Source organism: Betta splendens, chromosome 4, assembly GCF_900634795.4.
Source record: "Betta splendens chromosome 4, fBetSpl5.4, whole genome shotgun sequence".
NCBI lineage: Eukaryota > Metazoa > Chordata > Actinopteri > Anabantiformes > Osphronemidae > Betta > Betta splendens.
This window is the reverse complement of record NC_040884.2, coordinates 23,108,698-23,120,733: the sequence shown is the minus strand read 5'-3', so window position 1 is coordinate 23,120,733 and position 12,036 is coordinate 23,108,698. Positions and strand designations below refer to the sequence as shown.

At 43.1% G+C, this 12,036-nt stretch overlaps 1 protein-coding gene across 14 annotated transcripts in view; it reads right to left on the bottom strand.

Annotated features, from left to right (window-relative positions):
* LOC114854275 (uncharacterized protein C18orf63-like) overlaps nucleotides 1-12,036 on the bottom strand; it is a 17,522-nt gene extending 5,486 nt beyond the window's left edge. The window contains exons 1-16 of one of the 14 annotated variants that reach the window (XM_029148531.3): nucleotides 11,669-12,027; nucleotides 11,436-11,534; nucleotides 10,551-10,679; nucleotides 10,342-10,420; nucleotides 10,206-10,262; nucleotides 9,940-10,051; nucleotides 8,982-9,023; nucleotides 8,768-8,844; nucleotides 8,551-8,663; nucleotides 8,060-8,156; nucleotides 7,626-7,711; nucleotides 7,361-7,547; nucleotides 5,649-6,335; nucleotides 5,283-5,363; nucleotides 4,041-4,136; nucleotides 299-408 (exon numbers count right to left, since the gene is read on the bottom strand). In XM_029148531.3, the coding sequence (XP_029004364.2) occupies nucleotides 310-408; nucleotides 4,041-4,136; nucleotides 5,283-5,363; nucleotides 5,649-6,335; nucleotides 7,361-7,547; nucleotides 7,626-7,711; nucleotides 8,060-8,156; nucleotides 8,551-8,663; nucleotides 8,768-8,844; nucleotides 8,982-9,023; nucleotides 9,940-10,051; nucleotides 10,206-10,262; nucleotides 10,342-10,420; nucleotides 10,551-10,678 (1,941 nt within the window). In that variant the 5' untranslated portion in view covers nucleotide 10,679; nucleotides 11,436-11,534; nucleotides 11,669-12,027 and the 3' untranslated portion in view covers nucleotides 299-309. Of the gene's footprint in view, nucleotides 1-298; nucleotides 409-3,287; nucleotides 4,137-5,282; nucleotides 5,364-5,648; nucleotides 6,336-7,360; nucleotides 7,548-7,625; nucleotides 7,712-8,059; nucleotides 8,157-8,550; nucleotides 8,664-8,767; nucleotides 8,845-8,981; nucleotides 9,024-9,939; nucleotides 10,052-10,205; nucleotides 10,263-10,341; nucleotides 10,443-10,550 lie in introns of those variants that run through there. The other 13 variants (XM_055508549.1, XM_055508550.1, XM_055508551.1 and 10 more) reach the window with 13 other exon arrangements.

The window sequence follows — 12,036 nt, the reverse complement described above, 5'->3', positions numbered from 1 at the left end:
TGCTGGTGTGAAAGCTTAAGACAGATGAGCAGAGCTCCTGAGTTTATCGCAGCCCGTCCAGACGACGCCTCAGGCTCAGACTTTCATCTGCGGCTCTCCTTAATTAATCACACCTCCTCCAGCAGAGTTCACCTTTCTCTGGGCTTTTTAATTAATCAGCGTTGCTGGGAAACGTTCATTACATCTATCTGACTGATGATTACACTGGAGGACATTCGTCATCCTGCACAATCAGAGTCAGTCACTGCTGTGTTTGATTGGCTTTAACTCAAAACTCAAAAACAGTGTACAACAATACCTTAGCTTTTGTCAGTTCAGAGAGTTCAGAGCAGCGGCCCCTGATGCTGTTCCTTTACTGAGGAAACATCTTGGCTGAAGAAAATCTTTCTTCCTGTAGAATTGATACGCCTGCAAAGAAGCAGTGATTAATTCATCGCCTAACAGGAGGATTTTTGCTCGAAGCCCTGTCTGCAGATAAACGCTGATAAAAATGAATGCCTCTACTTAACGGCAGACAGAAAGACTTCATGGAAAATGATTTAGTAATGATGAATTTCAAGACTGAGAACAAATGAATGTGGCCACAGATGAAACGCCGGCCGGTGAAAGAGTCATTTCTCGTGTTTCAGGCTATGATCACAGTTAAGCTGGTGTTTAGAATGAGGATGACAGAAACATGCAAAACAGACAGGAAATAATCAGTAATAATCAACAGCAGTTAAACCTCAGGATTCTTTCCAAGAAACCAAAGAGAATTTTTCTGATTTAATAAAACTTCAAACAGCCTCGGATCCTCAGAGAAGCTTTGAAGCTTGGTTATAAACTCTGCAGCGGTTGCAGGAGCTTTACAGTATGTCTCAGAAACTTTGACCACTCTGCGTTTCAGCTGTAGAATCCGATCTGACCTCTGTTTAGGTCTGTTGAACTGTTATAAGCTGGTTTGTGATTGTTTGCAAGGCTCTGATGGTTTTACAGCTTCATGTCACTGCGTGTGATTCCAGAAGACGAAGGAGGCTGTAGAGTTACAGTCAAATGACAAATGTCAGATTTTGTGCCACATCCTTTGTTTTATGAACCAATGAATCATCTGACTGACGCTCTGCAGCTTCTAGTCGAAAGAAAGAGACAAGATTACTGAGGAAGGTGAAGGTTCACCGTGGAAGCCAAGACTGAGTCCATAACCATCCAGGCACCGTTTCAGTTCACCAACGCCCCAGATCTGTTTTTAATCTGAAGAACGTGTGATTTGATGTTCTTGTCAAACAGCAAGCAGGTTCAGAAAAAGTACTGCATGGACCCAGTCCAGGTTTCCACAACCAGATGCCATGTTTAAGGTTACGCTGCTAAAGGAAATCTGTTCCCAGTCCTTTTGGTCCCTAGATAAATGAGTGTGATGGGAACAGCTGCTCTGCATTCTGTGATGTCCAACCTAAACACAGAACCTCACACCTTCTGTAATATGGACCTCAGGGGACCTCAGAGCACTGGGAGAGACACACAGGTGCTGTAAACTGTCAGCCATGTGATGTAAACTGCTGCCGCCCTTGACCGTTTAATAAAGTTAGACTTCCTTCAAATACTATAATCCCTCCACCCAAAGCCTCAGCTGATGTTTTGTAAGACATTCATGATGGAGAACATTAGCAACTGAGTCAAAATATTTAGATATAATTTAAAGAGCTAATATATATCCAGACTACGTTACATTATGTACATAGAAGTCATTAGGAGGCATATGTGGTGTCCATGTAGGTCAAGAGGCTGATGTCTCTGGTTCAGTTTCATGTGAAGGTGGAGTCCAGGAACACACACAGTCAACATGAAAGGAGACGTTTTATAAGCACGCACAGACATTTCTCTCCATGTCCTCAGCTGTCAGTGACTCTTTTGTCCTGGTGTTTGCCTTTTATACGTCTGCATAAACAGAAGGGAAAAAGGACGGCGAGGGATAAAGGAAGAGCACGCATCCATTTCAGACCCGCAGGGACAGCTCGATTGTCTTGGCCGAAAGAAAAACTACCACGCAGATAAAAGAAGTAGCAAAGTCATCGCCTGGAGGAAGGACTAAAACGTCTCAGTGAAATGTCAGTGGACAAAAAGAGAAGAAAGTCTGCCCAGACATGCTCAGGCCAGTCCTGATTCTGGGTCAGGACAGCAGAGGACACACATGATGCTTCCTGTGCTCTCATTATGAAAAGCAGGGCAGAAGATGAGAGCTGCTGCAGTGTGAGGAGGGTCAGACTAATCAGCTCCACAGCGCAGGAACCAGGAAAGTGAGATTAAAGGGATGAAGGATGAAGCCTCCAAGCAGCTTTTAATCAAAGCTCCTCCACTCGTTGCTGTGTACAGTTATGGAGTCAGCATCAAGCTGATAAACGCTCACACTGCACAATACATGTGCTGCTGGTTAATGAGCCAATGGGACTGTGACTTCAGTTGGCTTCACTTAACTCTGTTACGGCCTTACAGAAGCCACAGATACAGCAGCACAGAGTTGTCCACTGGATCTACGGGTACCATGGACGACAGTGTCAGTTGACTAAACTTTACTAAAAGCCCGGATTATCCAGGTTTGGTCCCTGTAAGTCTTGTTTCCCACCAAGCGTTCCAACAGGCTCATGACCTGTGCATTGAGTTATGGGGGGCGTGAAGAAAGCCAGGGATTCCCTGCAGGTGAAATCATCGCAATCCGTCAGCATTACACGGTTGACTCTCAACCATGTGCAGCATCTGGCTGCAAACCCCCACACCTACCCCTGACTACTGAGTTCACTGAGGTACAAACAAAAATGGTGAGATCAATGACTGTTTACAGAGAATGTGTGATGTGGACATTCACAGCTCTGTCCACACTGACCCTGAGACACCTGAGAACAAAGGTACTTGTCACCAGTTGAGTCTGAGAGATGTTTCAGAAGCTGGCTTTTACCTTTATTGCCCAAGTCCTCAATCCTCCTGTGGAGAAAGACCAAAAATACCAGCACAAAGGCTCTTCTGTTTATGTGGGACATAAAGTGATGAATATGCAGCAGGAAGCAGTGTGTTAGCGGTCAGAGGGAACGACCCTTCACCAAGAGGCTGACTTTGATCCACACATTTAGTTGAACACAGTTAATTTAAAAAAGGCAAGAATGTTTAAAATGAGTGGTTTCTGTTTCTAGAAACATCCTTACTTCTAGGGAGGGATCACTTCCTGAGAATCTCTCTCCAGCAGCCAAACAACTAATGTTGCCATCCACTGCTACTGCAGTTCATCCAGAGAGTCAGTAATAACACACACAGCAGGATCACGTCTAATTAAGTGTATTTAAGTAACTATGTTGCTGTAGACAATCCTTCTCCCCAGAGGGTGAACCAAACATTTAACCTGGCCAAAAAGTTGGTGACATTAATCACAACTAAACAGCTACAAAAAATGAACCAGAGATGTTGATGAATCAGGTTTTAGTCAATACAATACCAGTAAATCTAATCCAAGCTGTAAATGTAACATTAAATTGTTGAAAACAAGCAAGAAGATACTGATAAAAAACATAAATAAGAAAATGATCAGTGTAATATAAATACTATTACATCATCACCACTAACTGTAGGTCATAACTGTGATGTTTTCATTTATGTGGGATGTGTTTCTTTAATATTTACTTCCTGAATAACAAAACAAAAGCAATAGTTCAGTGCAAACAGCAGAGACAGGTAAGGATTAAATGTAAACTTTATAATCCTGAAACTTCGAACAAACCTGAAAAGAGATAGAAAAATGTCCTCGTCCTAAGATTTAACTTTGGTTTACTGACCCCACAGCAACTTACCTCACATAACAATTTATTCTTGGCAAATCTTCAGCATCTCAATTAGCGAGCATGAGCTGCTCTCATCTTTCCCAGCTGCTTTGTGATAAGTCTGCCAAATTTACATCAAACCCTTAAATGAGGAGCTTAGGACACAGTGCTAATACTCCAAATCAAGTCTATTAAGTAGATAGAGTGCATGTGTGAATGTGAGTGTGTGTATCAAGCCTCAGTCAGACACGCCATGACCTTCAGCATCAGCTCCTCCTTCTTGTGTTTGGCACTAACGAGCACACCTCTTTCTTTCAACCAGGCCAGCAGAGTTGCAGAGTTCACCTCAGACAACTGGAGAGAGGAACAACAGAGACAGAGGAATGATGATGACATTGAAAAGAAGGAATAATAAAAGGTGAAAACAGTAGCAGGTTGAGACCCAGGCGCAGGTGGTTGGTAAGGCCTATTCAGTGCAGGTGTAATTAGTGAATAAGTGGGTGGAGTGGAGCTGAGAGGTGAGCAAAAAAAAGGAGGTGGAGTAAAGAACAACTACTTTGATCTGCTATTCAAACTGCATGTCCTAACCTACAGCAGATGTAGTTTCCCGCTACTTTGAAAGGAACGTGTTGGGAGCAAGAAATATATTAAAAGGTTTTAATTAGTTATTTGCAATAAACTGTTTTTACTGCAGAGACTATTCAGCGCAGCAATCACTGAAATGCAGAAAGGAAGCTTACAGATAAAGGTCTGTGATGCTACTAGAGAACAATGTGTCTGAGGCGACGCTGTGTAAATAACTGTAAAACACAAATGGAGCTGATGTATTGTTCCTGAAAACGTGCAGATCGGAGCTGTAAAACTGATAGATGTTGTTATTAATCCTCTGGGCTCCCTGTGGGCTCCCACCGCCTGTTGACCATTCATCACTTTAACAGTCTTTACCCTCCTCCAGAATCTGTGTGAGGAAAGTGAGAATGCCACGACTGTGTGCTTCATCACATTAACAGACACAGTTCTAAAGGCTTCAGGTCTAGTATGACTGGACCACTTCTAAAACCTCTTCTTCCAGCTCTTTCTTACTCGTCAATAATTCAGATTAACGCTAAAACCACACCAAAACTCCTGGGGTTGCAGCGCTCATGACACACCAGAAAACTTCATGCAAACTTCATGTAGATCATAAGGATTGAAATACAAATGCTAGTCATGTGAGTCATTGTGAAAACAGAGTATAGGTCTGACCTTTGCCAAAGTCACTAATATCAGTTAACCAAAGAGGATAAATCCCAGCCAGCATTCAATGCATGCTAAAGTAGCATTTCTGCATCTTTGGTTATAGTGAAGTTAATTCTATAAAATGTTATGTTAGATCTCAGGCGCCTTGTATACTTTTCCAAGGCATCAGTCAAGTGTGTGTTAAACAGAAGGACGGTGGGTGGGAAATAGATGAAGGGGCCTATGAAGGAGAAGGAAGGAGACGTGGAGACTGGTTCTGACCTGGTGGCTTCTGGCCATTTGCTCCACATCCACACCTCGTACGACAGCTCTGGATTTTTTGACCTTTGACTCGCATAAAACCTTTTGAATAAACATGAACACAAGACTGATGAATACATGTATAATATAGCTTGACATTTCCTAAAAGAGTCATACATTTATCACAGTTGCTCCCAGTAAAATCAGATACAACAAAAACAAAGCGGTGGTGGGTCTGCTACAGTCGTACTGTGTTTATCCACAGTACAGGCCATGTTTTACCATCAGGTACTTAACAGTGAACTTGTTCATTCGGTCGATACGAACTGGGAACAAGTGTGCAATGAATCAACATCAGATTTAATGTTTAGTCGAAGCTATACTCACTCCTTCGCTGGGGACATTAGAAGAGCAAGGCAGATGAGGAACTTCATGTTGTGCAGCTGGCCGTTGGCTTGTTTTTTCCTTGTTTTTAGACTTGATCTGCAGCTGTGAAGAGAAGTTACACTTTGACTCTGGGCTAAGGCTAAGGACTGGCTCGGGTTTGCTATCAGCTGATGGATGAGGACCAGTGCTGCGCTGAGGTTTGAAACTGAAAATGGTTGGTGGAGGAAGAACGGTGAAAGATGCAGAAGAAGCTGTGGGTTTGTTCTTTCCAACGGTTGGGATCGTCACCCTCCCTTTTCTGTCCATTCCTTCATTCTGCCTTTGCTTCTGGACTCGCAGCAGGGCGATGTTAACATGATGGGACTGAAACTTGTTCTTGAATATAGGAACCACTTTAGAAGCAGGACTGATCCATGTCTGTGTTGGGAAAGGACAAGGAGAACAAACTGAAGAGGAGAAGGTGGAGGAGGTGAGGGATGAAGCCGACTGGTATCCTGAGGAATGAACAGCATGTGAGGTAGAGGAGGGAGATGACAGTGTCCGCTGCCTTCGCCCCTGAGCTGGGTGTGGCTGTGACATGGAGCTCCAGGCAAAAACTGGAGGAGGAGGAGGAGGAGCAGGGGGCTGGGTGAGGACCAGTCTGATGGAGGAGGAGGGGGTCAGATTGACCTGCTCACCACTCAAGTCCTACAGAGAAAGACGTTACCGCAGTAGATCACAGGGTCTTATTTCATGGCTGCCTACCAGGTGTGTTGTTTCCTGATAAAGGTGTAATAAGACTAACAAGTCAAGCTCTTTACAAATATGTAAACCTGGTGTTTGATATTCATTCAGATGCAGAGCGCTGCTCCTATCACGGATTAAAGTGTCTCCTTCAGCTCTTAGAAATGGAGACGGGTCCTAGTGAACACTATAAATATTTTAGTCTTACTGTGTGAGCGCTGAATCGATCTCTGACGAAGTTTCTCAGTACAAAGTTCTAAAACACTTTATCTGTAGCCTGCGGATAAGAAAACACGTTGTCCTCTACATGCGCAGAATGAGCTGCAGGAGGAGAAATCACTTTAATTCCACGGTGTAGGAAACACTATTTGGGGTTTTATCTATAGACTTCTCTGAAGGTCTGGAGCAGCAGGAACTCATTAACGCTTTATAACCTTTATTAAAACCAAAGGCCGTAATTAATGTCCAGATCCAGTATTCCACTTTTACCTTGTGGGTAAAATGTTTCTTTTCATAACTGAGCTGGTATTTTTATAAAAGACAGCTGATTCAAATAAAAATGCTTCAAGCTTTGTCTCTGTGAAAATGCTTTACATGTTTTCTAACAGGGTCAAATAACATCCAACCTACTGCAAAAAAACACAACCTTGAGATGATGAGAACTGCTACTTTATGGCTTCATATCTTCTTTTACCAAAGGTTTCCTATCACTGTGTATTGTTATTGAAACTGATGCCTATACAGCGTGAAAGCTTGATGTTGGGTCTGAATGGTTTGCATTGGTGCTATGACTGATGTACAGTAACAGCTGGCTCCAGACACAAGGGAAGTAGTGAGTGAACCTGGTTTCAGTGTTTTCTGACACTGCCTCCTAGTGGACTCATGCATTTACCACCCCATGTGCTGCCCAGAGAGGAATGCGGTAGTGTGTGTGTGTGTGTGTGTGTGTGTGTGTGTGTGTGTGTGTGTGTGTGTGTGTGTGTGTGTACCCGTACTGTTGCAGCCGTGTTCAGAGCAACCGTGTGGTAAAAGGGTTTACTGGTCAGATGTGCAGGGAAGCCACACACACTCGGCAGTTGGACCTTGACGTCAGACAGGAAGGAGCCCAGCGTCTGCTGCAGGTCAACCTGAGGGCAGCGCTGCACCGGCTGCAGGCGGATGCAGCTCAGAGGGTAGCTGCACAGGAGCAGGGTCAAGGAGCTTTACAGCCTTTAATGTGTGACATGTTAACTAAGCCACATAGTTTTAGGATACGTGAAGAGTCGGTCTCCCACCAGCTTAAAGTAGATGCTGCAGTACACCACCTCCTCCTCCGCCAAGTCAGGGAGCCTGTAACCGTACTGAAACACAACCACAGTATACATGAACTGATGAAGCGGAATCACAGATGGTTTCACAGATGTTCACAATGTCAGTGAAACTTTGCGTCTTGGTACTGAAAACAATATTAAGTGGTTACTAACCTCAAACTAGATTGAGAACCAACCAAGTAAATATGGCCTCCCATATTTTTTGTTTTTCAAAGAAAGTTGCCTTTCATGACTGGACTGGAGAGCTTTCCCCATTTTATTTGAATGTTAACGGCAAATATAACAAGTGGTTGTTATGACAGCGTTGCACAAGGCAAAGCAGCTGACTCAGCTCTGTTTCTTACTGTGTGCTGCTTTAAAAATAAACATTTTCTGTACCAGGGAGTTCCAGTGGTTCTGCAGTTCTTTGTAGGTTCTAAAGGGTCCGTCTCTGGGGAGCTGACGGTTGATGGTGATGATCTGACCTTTCTTCATACTACACATACAGAGTTAATTAGGACAGTTCAGAGAGGTGGGATTGGCTGATCCGCAGCTCCACCTACGGCTCAGTCAGTGTACAACACTCTTTCCATTTACTGTGTCATTTTCTTAAAATAATGAACAACTGAACATATAAACTAAGACTTGTGTGTGTGAAAGAGCTGATTTGCTCAGCTAACAGGATTCATTATAACTTCAAAAGAGGATTCTTTGTTTGCATGTTATCAAGCAGTGAGTGTATCAAGCAACTAAAGCATTTCACAAGCTGCATGTCCTGTATATAAACTTGTGACACAAACACTGCTGTGGATAAAAATGTGGTGATTGTAATGTGCCTTTATTGGCTCTGGTGTTGTCATTGTGGAGACCAGCAGGTGGTGCAGTTCTACCTGGGCAGGACGTGACACCAAATGGTTCCCCCAGTGGAGGAAGGATCAAGGATAGAAAGAGGGTCACTACAGAAGCTCCTCAGCACTGGTGGAGCGAGGTGGAAGTCCTCCAGCTGCAGCAAACACAAACAAACCACTGTATCTCCAAGTTCAGAGGAGTGAGCCCACTGAAACAACCTATCAAAGTAATTGTTTGTCACTGTGTTTTGCTCCTTACTGTGGTCGGTGGCAATCTGACACTGCTGGCCTCAATGCAGAAGCAGAGTTGACCCTCCCTGGTGCTCAGCTCCATGTCTGACACACACACACACACACACACACACACACACACACACACACACACACACACACACACACACACACAAAAACTTTGCCGCATGAATTCTTCTATCACAATGTGTTGGAGATGAGTGAATCACAGTGAAACCTACTGACAGCGTTCATCCTCCCTCTGTCGGTCACAAAGTTTTTTCCTAAGAACAACCAGACAGAAAAATTCAGCTCTGCACTCATGAATAATAATATTCAACAGTTGAACAAACAAGGAGAACCGTGCAACCAGCCAAAGTGGCGCAAAGTCTTCCAGTTTTACCTAAACACAATCTGACACATGCCCTATATTCTACTCAGACAAAGACCTGTCTGCCAAGGTCCATGAACACAACATCTAATAAGTAAGGGGAGGACAGGCTGATTTCAAGGCTGAGAAAATAGTTTTTTAGTTTCTACTTTTACCGCTTACTTTAGTGAAAGTCTTACAACCCATTAGCCCAGAACTACCCACCGTCTAACTTTATGTTAGACTTTAACTTTATGTTAAACTAGGTCCAAGGTAAAGGCTTGACTGAATGCTGCAACACTGACGCGCACTAAACATCCCTGACCCTGAGCTGTGATGATTACAGGTTGGACTTTGCCGTGAAGTCAACTCCACACAAAACAGCAGTCACTCCAACCCTGACTTCATCAATAATTTATCAACAACTGTATAAAACTGTAGAGTTCTACTGTCCACTGTGTTACATGTTCAGTACATTAGCACCAATCAGTCTGAGCGGAGTGCTGAGGTGCTAATGAAACGTTTCACTCTGCCTTCTTTATCTCAGTTGTGTAAGCAGCATTAAATCACACAAGCCCTAGCCTCTAGTCACTGACGGCACCTCCTACCTGTAAATGACAACAACTCAGTGTAATAGTGAACAATAAAAGATGACCAGCAGAATAAAATAAGAAAGTCATTTGGGCTTTTGCTCAGTAACAGAGTGGACCAGGAGAGTGCAGCCTATGTCTGCTTATGTGCGTATGTGTAATGTTAAAGTCAAAATCAAAGGTCTAACTTAAGTTTCTGCTTCAGTGGCACGTAGACGTTATTAAAAAAACACAGCACACCAGAGATGAGGTAGGGTCCTGCTTTGTTCCATCTGGGAGCCAGTCTGGTGACCAGAGAGTAGGACAGGCAAGACTGGAAGACACCTGAAAGGACACACTGTGGAGAGCCCAGCTACACACACACACAGACACAGACACAGACACAGACACACACACTTTTAATTACACAATTACACTTTAGGCAACAGTTTGCCTCGAGTAGTTGACAATTGAAATTAAATGCTCAGAGTAAACAGCATCAGGACACTTAGTCCCCTTTATCCCACCTGCAGACTGTGCCTCTGTGCAAACACCTGGACGATGCCTTTCTGGAAAAACGAGACCTATATGAAGAACAAACTGTCACGCACCACTAGTTGAGGCTGCAGAGTTAAAGGTGTTGTTTGTGTGCGTGTTTCTTACTGCCATGACCACTGTGATGTCAGTGAAACAGTCCAGAGCAGGAGAGGCCAAAATATCAGAGTACAGCAGCACCAGCTCCCTGTGGACACACACTGTCAAATCTGCAAATATTCATTAACTGCTGAGGATTTAGTGGATGACACAACATGAAATCACTGATTTTATGAATCCTGCTCATTTTAAAACAGACTTTATTAGAAACTGACAACCTGCAGGTCTTGAGCTGTGAGCTCCTCGACTCTTCATCCTCCTGCTGCAGACTCAGTGTGACACTGACCATCTTGCTGAGGTCTGGAAGACTGAGGAAGAACAACGACGGCTGGACTGCTCCACTCATCCTGCAGACATCACCGGTTCCCTCAACCACATTAACTACCACTCAGTAACGGTGTCAGTCTGACGAACGGACAGATCACTGGCATTCATGGGTTAATAGTCTAATGACTGAGTTATACTGTAGTTGTAAATGGCTGATAACCATTTGTGAACTCTCCAAGGAACCATTATGAGAGGCCAGAGGAAAGTGTGTTTGCATCCAAAATTCTGCAGCTCTAGAAGTTGTTTAATTATATATTTAATTTAATATAAAATAAATTTACTACTTTTAAATGTTTAACATCACAAATGTACTCAATACTTAAAATATTCAGTTGAAGCCCTAAATATGTGTCACTAACCTTTTTGTTCTGAAAATCTTGATCTGCTAACAGCTACGTAACCTTAGCAGAAACAAGCTAACAGGAATCTAAGTGGTGAGAAATAAGCTAATAAGCCAAATGTTTATTTTTTAACATTTTATATCTAGGTCACCAGTCTAGTAAACGCATTTACACAGCACTGTAATAAAGGTAATTATCAAGTGAAATTTATCTTTAAAGGGATTTACACCAAAAATGCCAAATGAAATATCACTCAATATCTATTAGCTAAAGATATAAAGAGTGAGAGGGGTCTCACTCCGCCTTGATTTACTAAGAAAAACTTCAAAAATCTGACACAAAAAAACTGTGATTACTTAAGTTTGTCAAATAATTTAGAATGTATTTTGTATTCATTCAGATGTGCAGAGACATTTGTGTTAACTTGATACAAACCTCAAAGTTTATTCACTACTGTCTCTTATTGTTCAGTCAGCCTTCACTTTTTAACCATTATATTTTTCTACTGAGTGGGAGGACTTATCTTTGGACGATCTTAGACATGAAGTCGGCGGGAAAAGCCAGGGGGAAGAAATAAACTATCGTTTATGCACAACTATTGGAGATTACCTGGTTATTTTACACTATTAATGACTGTGCGGGTCGTTGTCGGACCGAGCCGGACTTACCACTGAAACGTACATAGTGACTGTAAGGCATAGAACAGACATTAAGTGAGATACGTGAGGCGTTGGGTCCCTCCTTCCTCGCGTGAGAAGCAGTTCCTTGACCGACGTTGATTGTTGATCTCAAATAAACTTTGGCCTTGAGCCCGCCCACAACTCGCAGATGACTGACAGGGGGATCACCAATCAATGACTGCCAAAGTGAAAGGTACGTTAGTCCTCGACTAATCGCAACAGTGAAAGCCCGGTGGGGCGGTTCTACAGGCTGAGCCACTACGCTTCCGTTAAGCTGCCATACATAGATGCGCTCTGGCAGGAAATAATAAGGTAAAAGTCAAAGCTGTTCAGAATAAAAGAAAAAAAACACGAAG